At 49.8% G+C, this 27702-nt stretch overlaps 2 protein-coding genes across 2 annotated transcripts in view; one reads left to right on the top strand and one right to left on the bottom strand.

Moving 5' to 3' along the window:
- Positions 1 to 2494, top strand: part of Efhc1 (EF-hand domain containing 1) — a 32070-nt gene extending 29576 nt beyond the window's left edge. Inside the window, exons 10-11 of the mRNA XM_075980643.1 lie at positions 619 to 829; positions 2267 to 2494. Of these exons, the coding sequence (XP_075836758.1) occupies positions 619 to 829; positions 2267 to 2338 (283 nt within the window). The 3' untranslated portion in view covers positions 2339 to 2494. The remainder of the gene's footprint in view (positions 1 to 618; positions 830 to 2266) is intronic.
- A 4485-nt stretch (positions 2495 to 6979) lies between these two features.
- Positions 6980 to 27702, bottom strand: part of Tram2 (translocation associated membrane protein 2) — a 75168-nt gene continuing 54445 nt past the window's right edge. The window contains exons 3-11 of the mRNA XM_075980642.1: positions 23340 to 23449; positions 22722 to 22838; positions 17479 to 17537; positions 16472 to 16556; positions 15902 to 15972; positions 14542 to 14646; positions 14144 to 14287; positions 13231 to 13394; positions 6980 to 12034 (exon numbers count right to left, since the gene is read on the bottom strand). Of these exons, the coding sequence (XP_075836757.1) occupies positions 11961 to 12034; positions 13231 to 13394; positions 14144 to 14287; positions 14542 to 14646; positions 15902 to 15972; positions 16472 to 16556; positions 17479 to 17537; positions 22722 to 22838; positions 23340 to 23449 (929 nt within the window). The 3' untranslated portion in view covers positions 6980 to 11960. The remainder of the gene's footprint in view (positions 12035 to 13230; positions 13395 to 14143; positions 14288 to 14541; positions 14647 to 15901; positions 15973 to 16471; positions 16557 to 17478; positions 17538 to 22721; positions 22839 to 23339; positions 23450 to 27702) is intronic.

The following is a 27702-nucleotide window of genomic DNA, read 5'->3' as shown; positions in this document are numbered from 1 at the left end:
AGGACTTAGGAATGTGAGGGAGTCTTCTCTGGCACCAACATCCTCAGTTTTAGAACCAGCTTTGTACTCAGAGGAAGTACAAATTGAGCTTCTACTTACTGTCCTGTTGGGAAGGGACAGACATCCCTCTTCCTAACGCTCTGCTGCTGAGCTCTCCATGGTTTCAACAATGCAAAGCCTACACTCCAGCCCATCCTCTATAGCAGTCTCTAAGTTCCCTTTGATGGCCTTTTATAACTCACTGAGAATTGAAGGGAGGGCGAGAGATTCCTGTCTGCATAGTGACATGCAGAACTTCTAAGCACTCAGGCACTTGGGTTTGGATGAGGCAATGTTAGTCTGCAATGCTAGAGGCCAATGAGATTCCCACAAATAGCAAATGGGGAATGGCAGAATATGAGACCGGGCACTTTGTGGTGGAGTGATTTAACTGATGGCAAGAAGCCGTTCAAACACTGTCCTAGATCAGCCCTTACGATGTGGCGGTCAGCCACTAGCAACAGCCACTCGGCTGGTTTTTGTTTTGCTTTTCTTAAAAAAAAAATGCTTTGCAGATTTCACCAATTAATAGCCTTGGTCACTGTGGTACGATTGGTCCTCTCTTCCTTTTCTTTACAGCCAGCAAGCTATGGAGGAACCCAAGGAACAGGACCTGGAGACCCTGATAGACACCATCCAGATGCACCTGAAAGACCATTCCTGCCAAGACAACCTCCGCGAAACGTTTCAAATATATGACAAGGAGGATTCTGGATACGTAGACAAAGAGACGTTCTTTAAAGTCTGTGACACTCTTAACATCCCAGTCAATGACTCTTTGATTAAAGAGGTCAGTATGAACTGTGGCTTGGGCTGACTGCCGAGACTAAGCGCTGCTCATTCCTCCCTAAGGAGTTACAAGAATCAGATCTCCCATCCTGTCCTGAGAACGGGGGTGGGATTTACCATGTGGCAGTATCAACTTCCTTTTCAAATGGTTACTGCAGGGTGTATGTATCGTAAGATGGGGCTGGAAATCCACAGCAGAAAAGTTGCTAGACTAACATGTTAGGGTTAGAGGGTAGTAGAGGTGATCCCGCGGCACCAGCTGCCAAGAAGGGACCTGAAGATAAGTTAATGAATGGATATTGCAGGCTGTGAGATCCCTCAAAGCCAGCCCATCAGTAGGTCTGTCATGGAAGTTGATATGACCACTGCCTGACGTAGCAGTGTCTGTAAGATAACATGACTCCTACAGATGGGGTAAGGGATGGAAGTGTTCCTCCTAGAATGTTCATGGTTGTTAAATAAGGGTGTCATTTATTCATTACAAATCCCACTAGCCAGAACTCCCTTGGAAGTCAGAAGAAAATCCATTCCCCGCGCCCCACCAAGACTCTAGATTAATATCAAGACATGCTCATTGACTACGAACATGGGGACTTTATTGACCTTCTTGAAGGTTTTCAAGCAAGAGAAATGTTTGGAAAATAAGGCTCATTTAGGAAATGGTTTTGTTGAAGTAACTAGGTTAAGATGGAGGGTTTTGTTTGGTCTCTTTAAATGTTTGGTCTCTTGACAGAATGTTATCAAGGCGTACGAAAGGTCAGATGGGAGGGTACCTGTTCATGTGGGCCAAATACCCAGTTAGCTCTGCAAGTCTTTGATTGACAGCATGGCTAATTCACTTTTTAATTTTCAAGTCATTTGTACTGGGAGACATGGGAGCAGACATGGGAGAGGCACTGTAGCCATTCGGAAGTGGGGCAAGGAGGGCAGATCTGCATGACGCACAGACACCCGTAGCCAATCACTGTTGAGTCCCAGGGACAGTTAAAGCAGTGATATAACTAGATACTTCTACTAGGCTGTAATAGCAGGAGGCTGTTGTTTAGGAGTGTTTAGTTGGGAAGGGGGAAAATATTAATACTTGGAATAGAGCAATAAAAGCATTTTGAAGCTGGGTCTGCTGGAGGATCATGAGTTCAAGGTCAATGGAGGCTACAAAGTGAGGTGCTGCCTCAGAAGATAAAAACGGAGAGCACTGTGATACCAACACCCTTATAAATATGGATATTCCTGCTGTGCTTTCACTATGTATACTATGGGGCTCAATGCCTGACCTGCCTTCCAGGATCACAGGATTATTCCGAGTCAGCTGAGATATAAAGCCTGAACTTTGTTTGGGTTGGCAAAAACTGGGGCTCTTTATACTTTATACGTAAGTGCGCTCTGCAGTTAAGCTGAAGGGAGCCCTGCCTCACCTGCCCTCTTTGTTCCCTTGCAGTTAATCAGGATGTGCACCCACGGAGAAGGCAGGATTAACTACTATAACTTTGTTCGAGCTTTCTCCAACTGACCTGAATGAGAGAATGCGATATAAATCTTTGACACTGAGCTGATGTCAAGAAACCTACTTTGTATTTATCGTACAAGTATTCACATCACTCGGTTTTGGCTCTTCTATTTCACTATTGCTGAAGTCTAAAATAAATTGATTTTTCAAAGAATGGAAGACTTATTTGGAGTGGCAGAGGTACCATGGTAGTTTTAGCTTATGGGGTCCAGGGGGTTCTAGGATTCGCCAAACAGTATCCTGAATATGTCTGTATCGGTGCTTGGAATGAGGCTAACATCTGAATTGGTAGACTAGTAAAATAAACTTCAGAGTAAGCAGACCCTCAGCAGTAATTTGCAAGCCTGAAACACAAACTGACCCACCCCTGAGTAAGAGAACCCCCCTGCCTGGCTGCCTTTAAACCGCCACGCAGCCTTCTCTGGCTCACACAGCCTTCTCTGGCCCTCAGATGCAACCCTGTCGTGTACTGAGCGTGCGGCCAACAGACTGGAGCCGGACCCTGAGCTAGGTTCAGCTTGCAGACTCAGCCCACACACGCACATACACTACCTCATACCACACCACGGCACACACAATTAGTTTTCTGATTCTTTGGAAAGCTTAATATGGATGTAGAAGGATGAAGAACAGAAGGGATGGTAGACTTCTCTGGAAACATCTGGAACGTCGAAAATAAGGTTCACAGCAGCACTGTCGCTGATGGCCAAGGGCCTCTCTCCCCACCCATCTGCTTCCCTCCATGTCATAGGGAAATATATGACATGCTTTTCAGAGTGTAATTCTAAGTCCATCAGTAGAGTAAAAACTGGGGGCCTGAGGTCTGGCTCAGGGGGAGAATACTTTCATAGTACATACAAGAACCAACAATACCATCAAAAACAAAGTTTACAAAAATGGAATAGAGAATAGTGCGGAGTACATAGTAGGGCACCTATTTTCATAAAATCTGTGTGTTTACTGGGATACAATGTAAACATCTTTAGAAAAGAATTCCTTTTAGACAGCGTCACCTAGAAGAGGGGCAGGGCAAGACTAGTAACACTTTCGGGCTCTCCAGTGAGCTCAGATTGACAGCCATCGACATTCTTCTATGAAACAGCCATGCTAGATTCTTCCCAGTCACCCAAAACATGCAAAGGTGAGGATGAAGTCATACAGGACCAGAATGCCCAGGTCCTCTCAGAATTACCGGGGGCAGGGGAGGGCTCCCTGGTTTTGCCTTTTGCAAGGCGTTAAGACACATCGAAGTAGCTTGTCCAAAGGGTTCCTTTCAGTTCTAGGCTATCTCGGGAAGAAACCACGTTCACTTCCTCCCATCATTTCTAGCTGTTTGAAGTTTTATTTTTTCAGTGCTTTAGAAAATCTGTTTTAGTCTAAATTAGCCAAGCTTTATCCAGTTTGCTCCATCCAGTCCTGCCCCAGGCCTGGGAGCCTTCAGTACAGAGTGTGCCAGACAAGTAGGGTCCTCCTCTGGCTGCTGCAACCCTTCTCTAAGCTTTGGAATAGCTAAGAATATCCAGAAAGCTGGAGAAGCAACGTAGCATTTCTTTCATTGGTTAGTGATATCATTTGTAGCCAGTAAGTGGCGTGTGCCAAAGACTGGCTTATTCTCACTCACAGGGCACTTTTCTTGAGGGAGCTCTTAGGTCCTTTTTCAAAGAAATCCTATGCATGGTCCCTGTTCCCACCTACTGAGCTCTAAGGACACACTCCCTAGGCTCCTTTGCTTCCTCAGAAGGGTCTCTTGGCGGGGGTCACCTCAGGGTACTATGCTCCTCTAGGGTAGGCACTATAGTTAGGGAGGTCAATTCCTTTTCCTTGGACTTATTTTAAGAATCAGCCACCCCAAATATGCTTTCTAGATTCCAGAGGACTGAGCCATGGGGATGGCCCTGTGGGCAAAAGTGCTAGCAGTGAAATTCTGACGGCCTGAGTTCAAATCCATGGCCCCCAAGTAAGAGCCGTCGCAGTCCATGCATCTGTAATCCCAGCACTTTTTCGGTGATATGAGATGCGGAGACCGGAGTGTCCCCAGGAAAGTCACAGGCCAGCTATCCTCGATTGCCCAGTGCAATGGCGACCGAGAGGCTCCACCTCAAAGTAGAAGACAAGGAAAGACTTGAGCACAGTTGTCCTCCGCTCCCCATATGCTAACCATGGCATGCACCCCCTCAAATACGTTCACATACACTAGATGTTTTTCAAAAGGTTAAACCTGGGTGAGTTGAGTGACAGTACCCACAGCATTCTGAAAGTCCCCTGAGAAATTCATACCGTCTAGCATTCCCAGCCATCCCTGCCTTCCATGGAAGGGGGAAGCCTACAGAAGCGATGGCCTGCTCCTTGGCTATCTTTCACAGATGTGTCCAGCCGGTAGCATACGGAAACCCTTCTTATTCTTTTCCCACTGGCTTTGGGCTTTTTGCTGAAATAGAGGCCATCTCTTTTAGATCTTCTTCCTCCCCTTTGAAGCTTAAACACCTTCACCCCTGTCTTAGTCAGGGGTGTTCTGTTGCAGTGAGAGACACCGTGATCATGGGGACTCTTACAAAGGAAAGCATTTAATTGGGGCTGGCTTACAGTTTCAGAGGTTTCATCCATTATCATCATGGTGGGATATGGTGGCATGCACGCAGACACGGTGCTGGAGAAGGAGCTGAGGGTTCTACCTCTGGATCCGCAGACAACAGGAAAAGAGAAGAGTGGACTTCTAAAACCCTAAAACCCACCCCCAGTGACACGCTTCCTCCAAATAGGCCACGCCCACACAAACAAGGCCACACCTCCTAATCCCTCCCAAGTAGCACTATTCCCTAATGACCACGGAAGTATGCAAATACATGAGCCTATGGGGGCCATTCCTATTCAAACCACCACCCCCTTCAATCTCAGTTCTATCCACTTATTTCTTTTCTTTTCCACGAGATACCATACAGATAGCGCTTTCCATTGCTCACTGTAGTCTCAAAGAGACACTGGTCTTACGTAAGGCTGGCACACTAATTCCATAAGTTTGTTTCCCATGCCTCATCTCGCATCTTTCAAACTGACCCAAGATTGAGCAGACCTGATAACAAATATCCCCGACGAGGTCTGAGAGGTATCTCACAGAAGACCGGGGCTGACGGGAATGCCTGTGGAAGTAGCACACACACTGCCCACTACACAATCAGAGCAGAACACTTCTGAGACCCTGAAGAGGCGTGCGGCCACAAGATGCCACTAAGTACTATATGATACTGTCGCAACTGGCATGCAGCTGACGCCTGGGCTCAGGTGATGGATGACAGCTAAGTGAGAACTGTAGTGAGCACCACTAAGAGATGACCACCCCTTCAAATACGCCACAGCATGGCCAGTTACCGTCTGCAGGGGCAGCACACTGGTAGCCACAGCCATCAGATTTAACTGAAGGATGTGTTCAAGGCTAATAAGGATAGTTCATTGGTGGTGAGCCACTGTTCAGTCCAGGGTATGTCCCCCAAATACACCACTAGGGGGCCTTGAACATACTGTTGTGATTAAGGGGATTCCCTTTGTGTTTACAAAGCTTCAGTATATTCAGGACAAACAGGCGAAGAAGAGTTCTCTAAATATTGTTTCCAAGGGCTCCTGGGTATGTGATTTTTTAATATCCTGTTGGCACACAAGCACAAGCACGTTTATTAACATCAGTTTATCCAGGTAAGGGCACGCACACCTGCAATCCCAGCATTCGGGCTGGAAGACTGCTTATGTCCCAGGCCAATCTAGTCTGCAATGCAGTTGAGGCAAGCTAAGACCCGGGCTCAAAAACAAAAACAAATCAGCCAGTTTAAAAGTGGGCATGGTGGCACATACCTGTGATCCAAGCTTTTAGGTGGCTGGATTGCCAGGAGTTTGAGGCCAACCTGGGCTAGAAAACCAGCGACAGCCCAGCTTGTCTCAAAAATAAATGATATATAGTTTTATGTGTACCATGAACTCAACGCTGTTGTTGCCGCCATATCCTGGGAAACAAAACTGGCGGGACACAGATGAGAAATGGGCTAGGTTACCTTAGCTCACCGCCGGATATCACCCGGCATGCCACACGGGAGCAGGATGGAAACCATCTGCACCGAAGCTTGCTGCCATCAGCACCACTCACCTCAACTAAGTCTCTGGGCGGTGTTGACCCCTGTGGGTTCCCTTGGCTAGCTACCATGGGCAACTGCACCCACCTCCTGAGCACACTCCCCAAGGATGGTTCTGGAAAATGCAGCCACAGCTGCATGCAATGGCAGGGCATTTACGCCATACCAGCCACCCTATCGCTGCCCTCTTTACCAAACTGGGACACTGCACTCATAGAAACCAAGACCTACCTCTCCTTCAAGCTGCGTGACATCGCTGGAGAGTAACAAAAGCGTGGAGGACTACCTGAAGGAGGGGGCATCCAACTTACAGAACCTGTTAGGAAATCCCCTTTCCTAACTCACTGTTATAGATGAGATAAAAATGATACATGCTAACCCAATTACTACACAGTGAAACATTTTAGACACAACAGCTAAAGTTTACATGAATGCGTGTTTTTCCAAAGTGAAAACAAATGGAAGAATAAAGACTAAATAATATTATCCTATAAAACCACACCAGTGAGTTCTACCAGAAATGGTTATGACCAATAATTCTATGCTCTTTATTCAGGTATTTCAGAAAATATTTGATCATTTGTTCCAAAATTACATTTAAAAAATCCATACAAAACTGTAGCTTGTTTCCAAAAACCAGAGAGAAACAGCGCAAAAAGAACTTTGAAAAAAAAATTCACCAAAAGTAAAAAGACACCCCTCCCCCCAACTGTTTTATACGAAAGCATAAATACTCAGTTACACATTTTCCTTGAGTTCCTTGTTGAATTTGGTCCATAACATGAACAGGTTAACGTAGAGAAACAGTCCATGTGTCCACACTTGCATTCTGCGTTGCCCAGGGCACCAGCTCCTCTTCTCATCCTCCATGTGGTTTGTTAAACAGTGTAACTGAAAGTGAGGTTTCATCACATGCCAATCTGTGCCCCAAAGAAGGAGAGCACTCACGGTCACAGCCAGGTCCTGTGGGGGTGGGGAGCAGCGCTCACCACTGTGGCTGATTCTTGGAAACAATCTCCATCCACCCCACAGGGACAGAAACTCTGGAATGCCTTCCGCGGTGACGGTGATGCTGGCAACACCAGAGCAGACCCTATTCCCAGACAGGGATAATGTCCCAGCCTGAGGATTTTGTTTTTCTTTTCAACACATTTTAAAAAAAAGATAAGAATTTCTAAGACAATGCTACACATTCTAGAAGACTGCCACAGCAACCCACCCGGACCATGAGAATGACAGTTAACAAGGGAAGAGGCTGACTCTTGTATAAGGGATGATGACTACCCCTCCCATGGGTCCCCTCTCTCCCACTCTGCGGGATACAGCAAGGGACGAAGGCCTGTGGGAAAGACCACTGGTTGGGAGGGTTATTGCACAACCCGGAAGAGGACTGGGAACAGGTAGACAGGCAGGCAAGAGTCAGGGAGGGAGCTGGTGCTAGGAACACAAGGTAACCCTGACAGGAAACCAGGAGCTTGGCAGCTACCAGACCATAGGTAGTTTGTTTCCAAGCAAGTTTCTGATGAGCTAAGACTTGGACCCAGAAGTCCAAGTGAATGCATTCCTTGTACAAACTTGGGGTGACATGGAAGAACAACAGGTGGGAGGAGGATGCTGTATCTAGTCTGGGGGTGGCAGCGAGAGGACCAGAAGAGCGGGGCGTGCCGCGGAGGTACAAAGTGACCTTCTCCCCAACCTCCAAGCTTTCCTTATTACACGAGGCATGGTGCCTGCAGTGGGGCCATCTACCAAGCTTCCACAGCCACCAGCCAAGCCGAAAGGCAACAGACAAGGGGACGCTTGAGACGAAGAGGAGAACACACGAGATCTGTGTGTGAGGAGAAGAGGGTCAAAACTGTCAACCCATGTCCCTTTTACCTGGAGCCATGCTGAGGTATGGTGTCATTGGCTGCATGTGACGGTCAGTCCTAGAGCCCTGGCAGTGGGGGCTGGCCATACAGTACCAGTGAAGGCCACAAGGCATTATAAGGCACTTTTAACACAAAAGAACAAGGACCTGCTGAGGACAAGAACAAGAACAGAGTTTATAGAAGCTGCTTGGTAGGACTTGGCTTCTCATCTGCGGAGCTTCGAAAGATGCGCAATGGAAGTAACGTTTGCATGAGCAAAAGGGTGAAGGGTGAGAAGTTGGTGATAGCGTCCTCCTAATGCTAACCGGAGGCCGGAGAGGGATCCTATGGGTGTTTCCAACTCTGACATTAATATTGCCCCTCTTTTGAGGAAAGAAGCTGCAAGCTCAGGAGGTCGTGTAAGGGAGACGACCACCCCACTCTCCTGACCCACAGGCCTTACTTAAGTCCATTCTACACCAGTGAAGCACAGAGGCCAGAGATCAAAAATGTAAATTTGTCTGCTGGAGACTTGGAGGCCTGTAAGCAGAGAAAGTTAGCTATGCCTAGACCCTCTACTTTCTCCCACTCCGGACTTCTGCAAACCCAACTGGGAAGGCTGAAGCCCATCAAAAACACATACAAAGGCCTTCCCTAGTTGAAAATGTCAGTGGGTTTCTTTAAGTTAAGGATGCAGGGAATTTACATGAGCATTGTAGACGTTTTTGGAGAATGCACTCTTTCTGCTCCCCACGCCCCTTTTTAACCACTCAGGAAAAATGCCAATGGGGACAAAGGAGGAGGCATCTACCTTCATGGGCTCATACAGTCCCAAGTATTCCACAAAAGCATGGTGTCCATAGCCAGGGCACAGGCATCTAAATTTAAGTGATTTAAGGTCACCCTTAGATAGGTTAGGTGGTGCTAGCCATAACCATTTAGGCACACAGGGTTAGGACTGACTGCAATGGCAGAAAGCCTCCCTTTCTAGCTTTAGTCTGCTTCTCTCCCACATCCTCCAGAACCACCTGGCTGTAGGAGGAGCACACGGAGCTTACTCATAGTGTAGGCACCCATGCCTGGACAACTTGTAAAAATAAACGTCCCATCATCAATCCTCTGAGGAGGGCAACTGGCAGCAGGGAATTCACCATTCACCACTCCTGCCACTCCTGCCTGCTGGCATCCCAGGGATGCTGAGGAACAGGCAATGGCTGCTGAGGTAGAGAAGAGCATCTTCTGGTCTTGGCGGATACTGCCGAGCATCTTAGAATAGAGGAGTGTGGCAGGTCCATCACTAGGGTTGTGGCACTTTGGGGACAGGAGAGACTTGGTAAGAACGAAGAATGAGGCCACGGTGCTCAAATTAGAACAAGCTAGCCTGCATGCTTACAGGATGATGTGGAACTTAGTTACTGGAATTCTGGCAACATGATTTGTGCCAACTTACCAAAGTCTTGGCTTTCCTACAACACCGATTCCAGAGAGCCTGGGTGGATAAGAAAGTAGCCTGTAGTTTTCCTAAGCCAACAAACATCCCTGAAGTCGAGGCTGGTGAGGTATGGCCGTTGGACTCAGGCCTTTTCTCTGGAAATAAACACTGTCCTAACTCCTACCATTGACCAAATACTTATGTTCTAGAAGAGCCTACATCATTCCAGATATTGGATTCCTGTTAATACATCCCACAGACTAGCAACACGGGAAGCTTGCAAGACATTTAAGGAATGAAGCCACATCATGTCAGGCCACCAAGTGTCCCGTCCCGGGAGAGAATAACAGAAACCCACACACAGTGACGAGGCTGCTGGATCCAGAATGTCACCTGCTCTTTGTACCTCTTTCTGCAAGACCTCTACATATCACATGCTTGTCACAAGTATCAACAGCCCAGCCTGGCGACAAAACTGTTGCCAATAGCTGGCAATGGCCTGCCAGTGCCATAGCCTGGGGAGGGTCTGGGAGGACACCTAGACTAACGGCGTGAGGTGGATTTGGGAACCGCTGGCTGAACCTCTACACAGCTCTAGGCAGTGTCACAAGTATGAGCTCAATTAAAATCACAACCAGAATATTGGGCTACACTGGCTAAAAAGTGCCAGACCAACTCTGTGAGGGCTGCCAAGAGCCCGGGAAGGAGAGAGAGAATGCAGAAACGTACTTTCAAAATTCTGCCTTGCTTCCTACGTGCACCCAGAAGAAGCCAAGAGAATCTTATCCCTATTCTGTATGCTTATCCTGGATACAGAGGGGGGAAAGAATGCCACAGTGATGTTTGGAATCAAATTCCTCAAATACTGGTAAGTTACACTTTACACACGTTGTTAGTGACTTGGAGAGAGGAAGCTGCCTTGATGAAGACCCATCTCCCTGTTTATGGGCAGAAATTCAAGCTCTGGTTTCTACTATGACGTCAGAAGAAGACTCCTGTGGACAGGACTGTGTCTGCTCACACAGCCGGAGGAGTGACCCTGAGGCACCGCCCATCACCATGCTCTGGGTGTGCTCGGCAATGTCAGCAAAGGACACAATTTTAAAGAACACTCAGGTGCAGCCAGAGGAAGGGTGGCCAGGTGATCCTCCCGGGGACACCAGGAGCCCACACAGGGATGGAGGCCTTGAGGCTTCACGTTCCTGCAGCTTGGGAGATGAAGTCTAAGATGCATATCCAGTCCCATATGGGCAGGCTGCTTCTGGACTTGGGAGCGGCGTATCTTGGGCAGGTTTGTAACTGCTGTTTGTTTTGGTTTTGGATGCTGGTGGACGGGTTAAGGAAGTCCAGCTGCTGGCACAGCTGGAGAAAGGTCCAGACGGACTCTTCTGTCCTTCTCGCCAAGCCACCTTTCCAGGAGAGGCCACCGTCTGCCATGCTTTGCTCTTGCGGTAGAAGTGGGAAGAAGGCATGTTCTTAGCACAGTCCCCCCAGAGTGAAGGCAGGCTGGTTTCCAACTCAAATGCAGCACTGGAAGCTCCTTGGAGTCCTGGGACTCAAAAGTTAATTAACACTGTCTTTCTGGATTAAGTCGCTGTGTCCCAAAGCAAATCACTTGGGGATGGGACGTGTAGAACCAGAATTCTACATCTTGTCAGTCAGTCAGCACCAAGAATGTTGTGATCCAAGAGGGATGGCCTTTCTCTCTCCTGCCCATCCACACAAAGGCCACTGAGGATCTGCCACAGCTCTGAGGAAAGCTCCTTGGCAAGGGGCTTCCAGATAGACAGGTCCTGGGACTGACAGACAGGACCGCTGCCATCTTAGCTCCCTCTCATTGTAAAAAAAAAAAAAAAAAATCAGAGAAATTGCACATTAAAGTCAGGAAGTGAGGAGAAAGAGAAACAGCCATGAAGGAAGAGAAAGAGGTGAGCGAGAAAGACATGTAGGAAAATCTAGGCCTCTGAGAAGACCCAAAACAGGACAGAGGTGAGGCCAGGAGGTGGCTCAAGGGAACAAGAGAGGAAGATTTTTGGCTTTATTGAAAATGGTTTGTGGAAGAAGAGAAAGCCAAGAAGGTCGAGAGCTACTCCCCCTGTGACGCCAAGGTTTCTGCTGATGGAGATGGAGCATGGCGAGGAGGATGGAGAGGCTGAGCTGGAGTCAGTGCTTCTCACCTCCCGCTGGGCCCGCACCCAGTGGATCCCGTTCTCAGCACTTTGGCCTTAGGGAGACTTGAGTTTCTTAGTCCGTGGGGAGGTTCCATTCTCTGCTTTCACCACACCGTTTTCATGGTAACCTGGGAACGGAGAGAGACCATGTGAGGGCCCTGCTAAGACTGAGGCCGGAAAATGGAGGCGTGGAGGGTGGGAGTGCCTGATGGTTGGGGACATGGCCTTGTTGATCGTAGATCATCCAGTGAGGAACCCGGCTGTACCAACGGAAGCCAGCAGACAGTACAGGAGGGTTGTTGCCTGCCCTAGTGTCTTTGATAAGTGCCTTTGCCTCAGGTTTTTGGTCTTTGACTATCTTTTAGTGGAGAGCATCTGGGGTGACATACAGAAACCAAAAAGCAAGAAGCAACCTACGCTGACATCTGAGCAATGCTGGCTTGAACCTCTAACATCCTCAATCCCTCAGCCCCACAGAGGACCAATTGGTGATGAAGAGGAGAGATGGGGAACAAGTTGCTTCAGGGATAAAGCCTGACACCCCTTTTGTAGAATTGTGCAAGGCTTTATTGAGGAAAAGCATCTCTACAAATTCACTTGAGTTGCAGCTGCACAGAAACCCCTCCTCCCAACCCCTTTCCCTCAGGCCTCCTCACACCCAGCCGCATACAAACACAGGAGCTCTTGCCAGGCAGGCAGCTGCCTGGCAAACTGCAGGTGAGTCAGAAACCAGGCATGCAGATGGGCCCCCAGGCTGGGCAGTAGATTAGGGCTGGGATGTCTGAGGACCTCTGGGTATAGGGGATCACTCAAGAAGGCTCAAGAGTCAAAGGAGATGGGGGTCTCCCATCCCTGCCGCTTATCCCTAACACTGCGTCACTATGAGTCACTCCTGAAGAGAGATGGGAAGCTACCAGCCTTGGAGGCAGGGGTGGGCTGAGATGTAGGTCACAAGGGCAGGTGAGGACACAGCCACCGTGTAGCACAGGGCATGGGCGACAGCAACAGCAACAGCAGCAGAACCTGACTGGCTGCCAGAAGCCACCCAGAGGACATACTTCCTTCCAGAAGTCCCTACCCACTGCTGCCCTGAAGCATAGTGGCCAGGGATCAAGGCCCCGTTGTGGCCAGCCCGCTCATACTGGGTCTCTGGCTCATGCCCAGCCACATGCTGATCATCGAGCCCCAGGCCTGAGAGAAGTATCTAGAAGGAGGAGTCAGAAGTACCGGTCTGTGGAGTACCTAAGAGCCAGGTCCCAACTCTACTTCACCCATCGCAGACAGACCTCGCCCACTGGCTCTCGGCCAAAGCCCTGGCACTCACCAGGTTCCCTCTTGATGGGCCTGGCTAAAAGCCTAGAGGCAGCTGGGACTCTGCGCTTAGCGCTCTGTTCCTTCCAGTATTCCCGCCAGTGCCGCAGCTGTGAGTGGATGAAGCGCCACATGAGCCAGGCCTGGGCAACACACACCAGCAGCAGCATGCCGAGCCTGCAGAAGGGGAGAGAAGGATCTGAGGGTGAGGAAGGAGGTGTAGGGGCAGCCGGGCCAGATCCCTGTAGTTCCCGTGGCCTGTCCTCAGCACAGCCACTCCAGCATGCTTCAGCAATGGAAGGTGAAGGCCCCAAAGGGATGGGAGGGAGATGGGGCCAGTTACACACTCACCCCCCACGGATCTCTCCCATGTGCATGGCCCACAGGCAGAGCAATATAAGCTATACTAATATTGTAACATTATATTAATAACATTCAAGTGAACTAAATTATGAGAGTACTGAATAATTCTCTTCTAGCATGTCACATGACAGTGGAACAACCCTAGACAGACTGCCTGCGCTCCAATGCCTATAGCTTCATGGACCACATAGCTTTCTGGCTGTTTTCCTTGACGCTAGGGAAGGCCACAGAGCAAGACACAGAGGGCAAAGCTCCAAAGTCTCATGAGGGTGTCACGATCAACCTAGCCTGGACGAGAAACGCCTTCTGTACAGTGATGTGCTGAGCGGGGACAAGGGGTCTGTACTGCATGGGTCCTCACTGCGGTCTGAGCCCAGTGAAGCTGAGAAGCATGTTTGATGGAAGCAGGAGACTGATGTCAACAGACTTGCTCCTAAGTGTCACTGTGTGGGAGCCTCAAGGGTCTCCTCCTCCCTGACCACCTGGGAAGATGTCAAGTTCAAGAGGTGCCTGGCAGTGCTCAGAGAGCCTTGATTCACCACCTCAGGCTTCTGCCAACTCACCTGCAAGGCAAGGTGTTAAAGTTCCCTTTCTCAGGGTCGAACACCTGGTTTTCCACCCGAGCCAATCCAAAGCCAATGGCCAATACGGCGAGAGTGAGGATGAAGAGGCGTGTGACCCCAAACACAGCAGCCCAGGCATTAAACCTGCTCACAGGGGTAAAAAGGAGTGTCAGCTTTGAGAGCCCCTCAAGGAATCAACCCAGAGTGGGACAGAGAATCAGACAGAACCCAGGAGAGATTTCCAGACGTTCTAATACATGAATAAGCATAGGGTGCTGCTTGCACTAAGGGGGCAGCTGACACCCAAAGCAAAAGCCTCCAACCATCCAGACCTCGGGAGATGCACAAGTGCCACCCCAAAGGTCTCTAGACAGGCCAGCACCCAGCACCCCACTTACAGCCTCTCGTTGTTCTCATCTGCGAAGTAGAAGAGTCGAGCCATGTGGAAGAGGAACTCCGTTGAGTACTGCAGCAGCAGCAAGATGAGGCCCAGGCGGCTCAGGCTGGGAAGAAAGACAAGCCTTACCTTCTGCCCGAGAGCAGAAGCCTGTGGTGGCTCAGACTGCTCCCTGTGCCTGGATTCTGTTTTCCACTTCTTGGAGGGACATGCAGACTATACCTTATCTTTTTTGACAGTCGAGCTGCTAAACCTTCAGGTACTTTCCCTAGACAGACTTCCCAGCCTTTGACCTGGTTTTTTCTAGGTCACCTACCCTTACGTGTTCCCACAAAGAACCTGACTCATACATGTCACGGGATCTTGCACCCTCCATTCTCAGTCTGCCAGAATCACACACAAAACGGGGCCCCGAAGAAGGCTGCTGAGCTCTGTGGGTACATATATGAAGAATTCCTGCTGTCTGACTTCCTACTATCGGAGGCAGCAGGAAGCTCTCCCCACTGTATGGCTCAATACACAGGGCTGGGGAGCAAACCAGTGACCATAACCCCTCTGCCTGTGAGCTGTGAGCACCCAAAGTAGGAGCACAGCTGGAACAGTTGCCACGGTTCTTGGCGTCCAGAGACAGGAAGCCAGAGTTTGAGATCTGGTGGATTCCAAAACATACACAGGCACACACGCACGCACACACATATGTAAACACACGTCAGTCATTCTTACAGGAAGCCTGTTGTGAGTTCCTCAGAACCAGGGCCCCAGGACATCTGCGCACCACAATGAAGCTCTCAAAGGCTAGTCTACACAAAGTTCGGGTTCTACTCCTACATGGAAAGCCCAGTTACCAATGGCATAGCTCATTCATCAAGGTACTATTCATAAAAGCGATACTCAAGGTCTAACGCAGAAACTCTTCCCACTTTTAGGACAACCATACAGTTAGCTGCTCTTTATTTCATTACGAAGCCAAACTGAGATGAACTCTAGGCCTATATGCTCCAGCAGCATTTGGACGCCATGTGGCAGGAGCCCAGTTGGTGGCTGCAAAGGCATAGTTCAAAGGACAGCTCGGCTGGAAGTCCTCGGCTCTGCCTCAGACTGAGGAGGCGGACTGCGCTGGGCTCTGACGGCTCCTGACGCCCAGCATCTCAGAGCTCATACAACTGTCTTCCCTTCTGACCAGGTGAAGCACGAAGCACTGGAGATAAGAGAAGCCTTCTCCACGTGCTGTATTCCCAAGCCTCAGCATGGTACTCCTTCAACAGTTGGTATCTACCAAATGCCTGCTAGCTGGAGACCATGTGGACAGACCCAGGGGCACCGCAGGTCAAGGAACTGGGGCTGGCTCCACTCTCACTCACTTTAAGAGGTATGCCCCAGCGATGTGAAGCAGGTACAGGCTAATGTACTGCAGCTGGCGGGGGATTTCTTCCTGGAAAAGAGACGGGCAGAGAGTGAGCATGGTCATTCTCTAAAGGAATATGCAGAGGACCGAGGGATGTGTAAGGGCCAGGTCTCCCTACCCGCACAGTCACCCTATACCCTGGGCTAGTGACAAGAGGGTGGGCCAGATGTGTGGAGCCTGGAGCCAGACAGCAGGTCCAGGCTGGGAAGGAAGACACGGGAACTGGAAGAGAGTTTTTAGCATTACTCTGAGGAAAGCAACAAGAAGGACTGGGGATGGCAAGATTTTCTCCTCTGTCCAGTATCTAGATTAGATTAGATTTTGCCAATGGCCACACACCTGGTGGAGGAGCCCAGACACTGACATTTCTCTCTTGGGGGTTGGTGTGGAAATATCACAAGAGCTGACTCCGTCATGAGCCAACACATCATGCCTCCAGAAGAAGGGAAAGGAGAGGTCACTGGGAACAACAGGAGGGCTGCGGGGAAGAGGTGTCTTGGGGGGGGCAGGAGAAGGAAGTACTCACCTTCCGTACCTTCTGGAAGTAAAGTTCAGGTAGCGAATGCAGCCAGTAGGCCAGCTGACACAAGTAGAAAAACTTCACCTGGAAGCTGGAGACCAGGGAGGTAAACAACAGAGTGGAACCCAGAACACCCCAGGGTACTTGCCAAGAACAGGAGGAAAGGCCTAAGCCAAGGTTGTCGGGAACCAGCAGGACCAGGAGCAAGTGAGGGAAGAAAGGAAGGAGGGAGGGAGGGAGAGAAGAAGGGAGGGAAGGAGAGAGGGAAAGAGAGAGGGAGGGAGGGAGGGAAAGAGAGAGGGAGGGAGGGAGGGAGGGAAGGAGAGAGGGAGGGAGGGAGGGAGGGAGGGAGGGAAGGAGAGAGGGAGGGAGGGAGGGAAGGAGAGAGGGAGGGAAGGAGAGAGGGAGGGAGGGAGGGAAGGAGAGAGGGAGGGAAGGAGAGAGGGAGGGAGGGAGGGAAGGAGGGAGGAGGGAGGCAGAGACCACCGTACCCACAGCACCCGTATAAGACCACTCAAAGGACAAGGTCCGTGCATTGGAGGAAGCAGTAGTGGTCACACTCATTTTCTCAGCCCAGAAAAGGAAAAGCTGAGGACGCAGCCGATTACAGCACAGTGTGTGGTCATGGCAACCACTGAATGCAACAATAGAGAGGCTCTAGGTTTCAAAGCTCCACACCCTTTGCTATTGCTGCTCTGAGATCCCTTAGGGACACAGGGTGGCCTCCAGAGAGACACAGGCCCAGGTCTTGGCAGCATCACAAACAGGAAAAGGAATATGGAAGATGTATGAACTTCCGGGGTTTCCAGCAAGACAGAAATGCAGAGACCCTGATGGGGAGTTCTGTTTGCATCTGTTGCAAGTAGACTAGGAACCTCTATGGCTGGAGCTAATACAGATGATGCCTCAAGTGGAGATTCTCGAAGACAGACTACTGCCTACAACCCCATGCTCGACAGGTCAGGTCACGACCTGGTCCTCAGTGGCCTTAGTGAGTCACACAAAATACTCACGAGAGGTGCACATGTGGGTAATCTTCCCAGAGGCTTCTCAGGTTCGTTAAGTATCCTTCCTATGGTGGGCGAGAAGAGAAGGCATTTAGAGACATAGCCATGTGACCCGCTGGGGTCTGTGACAGGTCCAGGGATCAGGGATGCACCTGGCCTCCATCAGTTACCAAGAGGAAGAAACAGCTTTTGGGAACAGAGGACGCCAGTGTTAAGGACCCACTGGCACTTCAACTGTGAAGGGACATGCCAATGTTCTGAGGTCTGGCGACCTGTGTCTGAAGATGGGCCTGACAGTGGCTACATCTACTGGAACAGCTCGTGAGCTTCCCAGTTTCCCTAGGCTCATCTGAAAAGTGGCGTACTAATTTGATAGAGTTCTTATAAACGTGAGTTTATGTGACAGTACCTAATGTGGTATCTGCCATACATACACTCTGGAATTGTTTCCACAATGAAGGATTAAATACACTAGAATTGCAGTACCCACTGGAGACCGAAGCTTTTCACATCCTTGTGATGATTCATACCAACAGGTTCTAGACTCACCGACAGGACAAACCTGCTCATGTCTACGGGGAAGTTTCTAAATTAAGCTAAGGAGGGAAGACTGCTCTGTGGTTGTCACCGCCATGTGGGTCCACGGCAGGATAAAAAGGAGAATGAGAGCTGAGCACCACCCAGCATTCATCGTGCTTGGCTTCCCAACTGGGCACACCATGACCCTGACTCCCCTGGATGGTGGGTGCAGGCTCTGAGATCATAAACCTTCCCTCCCAAAGTTGCTTGTGGTTACGGTGTTTCATCACAGCAACAGAAATCCTAACCAAGGCATTCTCTTCAGCCAAAGGCCTACAGCTTTCCGAAAAAACAGGCAAGACGAATCTTTATCGTAAGATGACAAGACACAGGAGGAACCAGTCTGTTGTAATAAGAGCGGTGGGCTGCGTCCCAGGCACCTGGCTGCCCGCACGGTTAGCTTTACCCGAAATAATTACACGGAAACTGTATTCTTTTAAACACTGCCTGGCTCATTAGTTTCAGTTTCTTATTGGCTAGCTCTTACATATTGATCTAACCCATTTCTAATAATCTGTGTAGCTCCATGAGCTGGCTTACCAGGAAAGATCTTAACCCGTGTCTGTCTGGAGTGGGAGAATCATGGCGACTCCTTGACTCAGCTTCTTTCTCCCAGCATTCTGTTCTGTTTACTCTGACTACCTAATTTTATGTAATTTTAAAGGGCCAAGGCAGTCTCTTTATTTAACCAATGAAATTAACACAAAACAGAAGACTCTCCCCCATCACCAGTCCACACCCAGCGAAAGTCCAAAACGAACGTTAGTCAACGGAATGAATGAGTGAATGCTTTTAACAGCTCTTCTCTGAAGAAATTTAAGGGCGGGGATATGAAGAAACAGAGAGGAAAGATCTCCCGAGGTGAGGTTTGTCCAGTAGCCCAGCTGCGTTCTGAGCTGGGGAACGAGAAAGGGGACAGGGCTAGTGACATCATCACTCAAAGCTAGTGTCCGCTGGAGCTGCAAGCTGTGTTTCCAAGCAGAGCTGACCCACCTGCCCTCAAGTCCTTAAGGCCCTGTCACCTACACCAAGCCCTCTGAGTACTGTCCACAGTCCTGAAGCTACAACCCTGGGCCTCCAGGAGCACAGGGAGCTAGGTGACCTCAGTGACAGGGCCAATCAGACACCTGTACCAGACAGAACCTGCCACCTAGCATGGGAGGAAGAGGTCTAATTCCAGCCTTTACCTCCCTCTTGCCTCAGTGACGCACAGTGAGGCACAGAGGTGCCGTGCTCTGGGCCCTGGGGCCCTGGGGTGGGAGCCTGCCGTAGGCGTGAGCTTTAACACACCACCCTGCTGCTCTCTCACCTCTTTACCCCGCTCTAGCCTTTATCAGACCTCTGTCCTCGGACACAACGACACCCGATGAGCCACACGGCCTCATTCCAAGAAACCCTGAGGGTGAGATGGCCCCTTCCTAGAGGAAGCAGCTATGTATTTAACAAGAAGAGTGGTACTTCCTGGACTGGCCGGCAGTGGATTGGCGGGAAGGGGGGGGATTTCTGCCCAAAAGGCCAGGATCCGTGGCACCCCAGAGACCCAAGGCCTGGGTGGGTCTGTGTGTTTAAACAGGAACTTCTCAACTGGCCTCTTCACTTAGGAGACAGAGAGGTCAGAACTTGGAAGCCAACGAGCCAAAAAAACTCCTCAGAAAAATGCTGGCTGCCTGCAAATGTCCAGTCCTCTGGGACTGGAGGAGGTGGAGCTGAGAGTCAAAGGAAAAGTGACTCACACTCTGTGAAGAGCCCTTTCCAGCCCTGTCTAGGCAGCTGTCTGAGGGAGGATGAAGGAGGGCTGGGGCTGGCTGCTGAGTTCGGGCATGCCAAGGCATCTGAGCTCCAGGGTCGCAAGCGACATTGCGTGCGCTGTAACCCCTTCCAGCCCAAACCAGGCCTCGACAGGTGGCCCGGGGCTACTTGTGAAACACTTTTGTTCTCTTCCAATTCCTGACATCTACCCATGCAAGGCCTCAGCATGCCGGAGCAATTCCTCCAATTTCCCTAGCTGCCTTCCTTTCTGGTATCCAAACAAGAACCGCAAAACTAGCAGGGTTTAGACATAACACAGCCAGCTGCTACCTAAACCTGGACATCCTCAGTGTCATTTTTCCTACCATGTGCAGGGGACTGCACTAAGGGTACGGCAGGGAGCGAGGAGACAGCTTGAGTCAGACATGCAGAATACATGCATGAAGCAGTAAAACACTGCTAACAGGCGTGGAAAGTGGGGAGGGGGGTCCTGAGGAGGAGGCACTTAGGAGGAGGAGAGATGGCAGGAAAGGGCTGGCCATCTGATGTCTGCGGACAGAACATTCCAGCAAAGGAAGCGGCTGGCAGACCTGGAGGAGCAGAGCTGATCATAGAGTGAGAGTCCACTCTGATGTCACCAGCAAGGTCCCAGGACCCAGGCCACATAAGCGAGGAAGAGAAAACAATTTCACTGCAGCTGCGAAGGAAACTTATTTCAAGTCGGAGAACACAGGATTTGGCTCACACTCTAAAGAGATCCATCTGGAGGAGCAGATAATGGGCTGAGTGGAGGACCCAGAATGGAAGTGCACTCCCCAGGAAAGGAAGAAATGAGCAGCAGGGCAAAAGGGGGAGGGGCCTGGGCTCCCAATCTCTTACATTAGTGACAGCAGGAGCCAGAGGCGCTTCCCTGGAAGGCTCTCCTCTCAACTGAAAGAGAAGAGCATCCTAGAGATGCCAGGGGCACATGACCAACATCTGTCCTATGTGGGGGTCCACGGACTTGGGGGAGTGGCCCATATGGAAAGCAGTGTTCAGAATTTTGGAATTCTGAAGGCAGAGCAGACAGGATCTGATGACTTTGGGAAGTGGAGGAAAGGGAAGAAATCATGACACTTTTCTGTTGCGACAGAAAACCGTGATTTGAAAACCATGTGTTTCTGCTCCCTTTACATAGGCTTCTCAGATTCTTCGGCGTCCTTCTCTCATGCAGATGGCTGGGAGAGAGGAGGTGAGCGCAGAAAGCAAAGCCAGGGGCCTGCATGGGTCCCTGGTCTCCATGTCTTCCTGAGCATGTTCAGTAGTAGTGGGGAAAGGGCTTTCCCCAGATAAAGGACCTGAGAATTTCCCCCAAGAAGACCTTGAGTTGGGTCACAGGCAGGGTGGGAGGCTGCAGTGAGGATGCAAAGGGAAGGGCTTCAGAGATGAGGTGATGCTCCCCACAACACAGACCAGTGTCTTTGGTACTCGGAGGCCTTATTGCCTCAAGCAGCTAAGGCCTCCAAGAAGTGGGATTGAACTCCATGTCAGGAAGCTGGGAGGGGCTCACAGACTCACTACACAAGGGCAGAGAGCCCTATTGGTGCCATGGGACCCTGTCCCCGGGGAGCAGGAATGTGGGAGCCCCCTCTGAGAGGACGGAAGTCTTTGGTCTCCCATTTAAAATTCCTAGTGTGCTGCTCAGAAAGTGTTCCGAGATGAACCTGATAATCCGAGGTCAGCTCTGGAGACAGGGCTCCTTATGACTGACAGAGGGCCATCTCTGCCAGTGAGAGCAGAGAGGAGGCAGCAGAGCAGGGAAGAATCTTTGAGGCCAGAGAGCTGATGATATTTCCAAATCCCAGGCTGGCTTTCTGCCAGGACCTGGTTATAGACAAAAGCTGCTCCCGGTGAGGGTGGCAGCTAGCACCACAGTAAAACAGGCAGGGTCTCCTTACAGTGAACCCCCAAATGACAATTCAAAGTCCTTGTCTGAAGGAATTTTTTTTCCTCTATCAAAGGATTTGATGTGCAGAAGGGTGATGCTGGCCTTTGTTAATTGGTTAGACATGAAGTACGCCCATAAAATTTGTGTATTTATGGCTTGAACCCTGGTGCAATGCTCAGGGCTGGGGCTTTGGAGAAGTGGTTGGATCGTGTGGCATCAATTGTGATACTGTTAAGGTGTGGGTCCTAGACAGAGGAAGTAGGTCACTGGGACATGCCCTTGAAGAGGGTACACTGACCCTGGTTCCTTCCTCTCTGAGTGTCTGCTTCCCACCCACTGTGAGGTAAGCCACTCGGTTCCACAAGGTCCATACAATGGTTCACTTTTCCTCTGGCTGAGAGCAGTGGGCTCAGTCACCACAGAGAGCACCGAAACTAGGAGCCGGCGTAAGTCGTCACTCCTTCCTGTGGTCTGTATCACAGCGACGCAAACAGAGCCAGACCTCCATGTCCGAGCCATGTTTGGAAGTACACGGCTGTGGAAGCACTGGAAAAACCGAGCTTGGGAGCCTCGAGTCACCATCAGAGCTTCTGAGTGAACATGAGTTTATCTTGTGGGTGGGGAATGTAGCTCATGGGAAGAGCATTTATCTGCCATGGACAAGGCCCAGTACTGGGGGGGAAATTACCTTGTGAGATGGTGTTCGAAGACAGGGTTGATAAAACAACACGGAGTTATGTGGATGCCTATCATATAATATAGGCAAAAAGTGTAAAAAGTGCTTACTTTTGTAAAAGACGATGACTCCACTCAGTGGCATCTATACTACTTAACCTAGCCGCTCCCTACAATTCCAGGAGAATGCAAAACAAGCTTCCATTCCAAGGCACCTGTTCCTAGCTCGTTTCCTTCCCATTAAGCCCTTCACAGTCATTTCATCGGCAATGAAGGGCATGCTCGGTGGCTTGGCTTTCCCTCCTCAGCAGTCACTCACCGTTACCACCACGTAGAGGCACCATATCACCGAGCTGAGATGAAAGACGACCAGTTGTCCAGATTCATTGAACTTGCTGTGTTTGACCTTGGAGAGATGAAGCCGTTTGCTGATTTTCTAGAGAAGAAAAAAAAAAACTCCAGACGTTAATAAGTGAGCATGCGGATCCCCGACAGATTCCACGCTCCCGTGCCTCCCCTTTACAAAAGAGTTAGTAGTTCCCGCTCCTCACAGCCCAGCCTATTTAGTTTAAGCCTATTGAGTGCCTACGGTGCTGAGTTTCAGGTAAGCACTCTGAGAAAGCAGTAGGTGTCTGGACCGTTAGCTTCTGTGGAAAGAAAACATCTTCCAGTCATGCTGTGTTTGAAGGATCCCGAGGATATGCTCATGCTGTCTTCGAGACAGCTTGCCCCATTATGAACTGTTGCCCCGCATATGAACTAAAAAAATCTGAGAAAGAGGACAGAAACAGAGCAGTGGCGGAGTCTAGCCTCTGGCAACCAGAGGATCTAAGTTAGTAGACAGAATGAATCAGGGCTGTGCTTTTCTTCAAGGTAAGGCAGACCATCCTAAAGGACTGCCCAGCTTCTGACCCCAGAATACAAACTTGTGACTTACGTCTAAGATGTACTCTTGTACCACAGCATGCAAGATGATGGTGATGAAGATGTAGAACAAGATGGTGACCAGGTCCTTTGGGCCATAGTGGTAGTGGACTGTCTCGCTGTCTGTGGGATAAAAGGGATCTTGTCAGCATGCCCCAGGTGAGGAGATGCTCTGAGACCCCAACAAAGGGGAAAGAGATGGAGAACACAGCACTCTCTTAGTACCCCTCCTCTTCTGCACCCAAGTTCAGAAGAAAGCTTCTGCCCCAGCACCCTGCGCCTTATTTCTGGACTCAGTCCTTGGGAAGCACCCAAGGGAGGGCCATGGAGAACTGAGTCCATGTGGTGATGTCTGCATGGTTCTAGAGAACAGGCAGAAAGGCAGTGCCTGGCCATGTGTCTTGGGTAAATGACAAACCTCTCTGGGTCTCAGTTTTCTCCATATGTCATAGTTCTGTCCTTCCTACACCACTATGAGGCACCTGTCTGTCAGGTCTCTTTCGGAGCCTCAGGTTTCTATGCTGGAAGTAAGGATAAGAGCTCCGGTATCACAGAGTATTATAAAAAATAAATGAATTCATGGTAAGTACCGTGCGATGATTCTGACAACCTGCCTGAATTTAGAATCACCATGGAAACACACTTCTGGATCTACTCTGAAGGTGCTCCCAGAAATGTTTAACTGGAGAGGGAAGACCTTCCGTGCATGGAGACGGCACAATCTCAGGAACGGAATAAAAGGAGAGAGCCGGCTGAGCACCTGCCTCTGTGTTTCCCAACTGTGGATACAATGCAAGCGGCTGCTGCAAAGTCCCGTACTGTGTCCTCCCGGCCAGGATAGGCTGTGCTCTCCAACTGTGAGCCCAAACAGACCCTCTCTTCTTGAACCAGCTAGGCTGTCACCACACTGAGAAAAGTACTTAACACAGTAAGTGTGGCACATTGTGCGTGCCTTTGTGTGCACGCGCACATGAGGATTGTGTTCGGGTATTTTTATGTGCATGAGTATGCATGTGTGCATGAGCGGTGCAAGCATGTGCGCATGTGTAGTGTGTGTACGCGCATTTGGTACATATTTGTTATTACTTCTGTTGCTGGGCTACTGTGAGGATTAAACAAGGAAAGGTCTACAGCACAGAACCTAAAATCGTAGCAGGCTTCCAGCAGATGGTGGACTGTTCTATTAAATTATTAAACCAGGCAGAAGAATTGTTTGTTTTTACAGTCAGGGCCTTGCTATGTAGACCTCCACCTTGTGCCAATCCTCCTGCCTCAGCCTCCTGCTCAGCAGAAGCCAGGGCAGCTATGCCAGCTGAGAGAGGACAGCTTATAGGCTTGCTCGGGTGAGCAGGCACAAGGTTGCAGGAGGCTGGCTGGCTGGCACATGCCGCCTGCCTGGGGCTCTGGCTCTGTGACTGCCCTCCCCTGTGGACGTGCTGGCTGCCCTTCCAGCTGTGCGGCTGAGCCTGAGTCACACACAGATGAGTCATCTCTGCTGGGATGCATTTACCAGAAGGTAGGCCAGGGTCAGCTTGCTTCACGGTGGCCAGAGAAAGAAGCAATTTTGAACTGGGTCACTATGGGAGTTCCTGCTAACTTCAGCCTCCCTGGGCTGGGAGGACTTGACAGAGGGCAGTGTCTAGGACAGAGGCAAGATCTAGAAATCTCACACTTTCCTTATTTATCTCTCTCCACCTCTCTACAAATACCTACCTTTGTGAAAGGCACTGGGCTAATGTTAAGTCTCTGCTCTTGGGGGCCAAATCCAACTGGGAGTGGAGAAGGGAACAGTTACACTATAATCAGGCCCACTGCCGAGAGGTAGGCAGAGGGCGCAGCAGGCAAGGGTGGGTTGCAGCTGGAGTGCAGGTACTGGGTCTTATTGGCCAAGAAGACCAGGAAGTTATGGAAATCTGGGTACATTGTCTGGGCATTCCAAGCCCAGAGCTCAGGAAAGGTGCTCAAGATAAGGGTGAGTGACAAGGGTTACCACGGGCAGCCTACGTGCCATGGGAGTGGTGTGGTCTTTACCCTGAAAGAAATAGAGAAACATCCAAGAACTTGAACTAAGCAGCCACGGGGGAAACTTGTATTATGGAAACTGTGCTGAGAAGCAGTGAACAAAAAAACAGGCCTACGGGTAAGGACACTTTCATGAAGATACGCCAGGATCCAGCTGAGGAAGCACAGGAGCCAATCCAGGCAGGAGGTAAGGCAGAGAAAGGCATCCAAGGATGGAGAAGGGATGAGCAGGAAGTGTTAATCCATCCAACAGTGACAAGAGGAGAAGGAGGAGGGAGGGAGGGAGAAAGGGAAGGAGGGAGAGAAGAGAGAGAGAGAGAGAGACAGAGAGAGACAGAGAGAGCACCAACCCCCATCTCTGCTCTATCATCTGTAGGACTAGGCTCTGTTTCCCTTCCTCCTTCATAAATGAGGAGCAAGGGGGAGCAAAACTAAGCCATATTTTGGAACTACAGAAAGAACTAAGAGTGTGCAAAGTTTCATGATCAAAATCACCTTAGGGAAACTGGGACCCACATTCAACCAAGTTAGCATGGTCTAAAATTAGTGAAATATGACCAGTGTGGTGGTATACGCATGCCTGCAGTCCTAGAAAATGGTGTCCAACATCGCTGAGCATCAGGGAAATGCACATCACAATGACCTCCCCACGAGGCTAGCCACAATTAAAGAAAATCAAATGTGTTGCTGGGGATGTGAAGAAATAGGAACCATGTGCCTCACTGGTGGGACTGTAACTCAGCACTGCCACTACAGAAAATTGCATGGTAGGTCCTCGGAAAACCTAAAATAATAATTAGCATAGGTCCCAGCATTACCACTGAGTATAAACACAAAAGAATTGAAAACAGGACTTCAGGGCTGGAGAGATGGCTCAATTGGCAAAGCATTTCTGGCATAAGGACTTGGGTTCTACCCTCAAAACCTACATGAAAAGCTGGGCATGGTGGCATGTACTTGTAATCCTAGCGTCGGGGAGGCAGGAAGAGCCAGATGGGTGGATGAGCCAATCTAACCCGCTTGCACTTCCATGCCAATAGCAGACTGTCTCAGGCTCGTGAGGAATGATATCCAAAGCTGACCTCTGACCCCAAGGCACACTGAGAAACATACCTACCCACAAATACATACCCATCCACACACAAAGAAAACAACATGAGAAATACTGTACGAAATCACTTTTGGTGGATGAAAAGTAAGTATAAAGCATACAGGAAATCTATTTCAGACACGGGCTCCTCTTCCAGCTTGAGATTTGTACATATATGCAAGTATTCCCCAATGCAAAGACATCAGTAATATTTGTACATACACATGCAAAGCGGTACTCAGGATGGGAAAAATGTAGAAAGAATTCAAGTGTCCATCAAGGGATAAATAGATAAAATGTGGCGTGTACACACACTGAAATACTTCTCAGCCTTCAAAGAAAGGAAATCCAGACACGTGCCTTAACAGTGACATTATGTCGGGTAACATATGGCAGTCACCAAATGGTAAGACATATTTGATCCCACTGGTACAGGCTCCCTAGGACTGTCAAATTCTTACAGAGAGAAAGGATAAAGACAGTCACTCAGGACAGAACGAGAAGAAATACAGACTAAAATACAACAGAATAGCAGTGGCCAGGAATAATGCAAGCTTAAGTAGACTCAGGCTGGGGTCAGAGGTGGGGGCTGCACGGTGGGAACCCACATTTGGCCTTTATAGACCACAGTGAATTCTGTGGACTTCCTTAAGGCAGCAGGAAGCCCCAGAAGTCTTAAATAGATCCACTTCTGGCCATACAGTCACAAGGGTGGCAGGGAGACAGTGGTCAGTCAGTAGGTGGGTCTCCAGATGGTGGGACAGGGACAGGGCCTCTGCTCTAGGGTGGGAGTGCAACAATGGGGACAGACAAAGCATGCTGGGCTGGCTGCAGGTTCAGGACTTCACCTGTGTTTTGTAGCCCCCGGCTCACCGCCTCAGAATTCTTCAAGGAGCATTATGCTACATAATGGAACCTTAAAATTATGTCAGGAGTTGAGCAAGGACGGTGGCTGCAGGGATGTGGACATTTCTCAGCTCTTTTAGTTTCTAGAGTCCCAGCTGGCCCAGCCTCCTAATGCTATGCCAAGGTCAACCCCACTCCACCACGCGTTGGCTTCAATTTTGCCAGCACTATGTTGCTCCTTTGAGTCGACAATCGTAAGGAACAACATCACACCCAGATTCTCCAAAGGTCCTCCGAGTCACATATCAGCTCTGTTGCTTTCTTCCTTTTCTACTTTCTGTTTGATTAGAGGAAGAAAAAGATGCTCTGATTCCTACTTTCTTTCTTTTCAGGCTGGCCTCAACCTCACAGAGATCTG

This window comes from Microtus pennsylvanicus, chromosome 7 (assembly GCF_037038515.1).
Source record: "Microtus pennsylvanicus isolate mMicPen1 chromosome 7, mMicPen1.hap1, whole genome shotgun sequence".
Lineage (NCBI taxonomy): Eukaryota > Metazoa > Chordata > Mammalia > Rodentia > Cricetidae > Microtus > Microtus pennsylvanicus.
The sequence above is the reverse complement of the archived record's forward strand: the minus strand, read 5'-3'. Positions and strand labels throughout refer to the sequence as shown.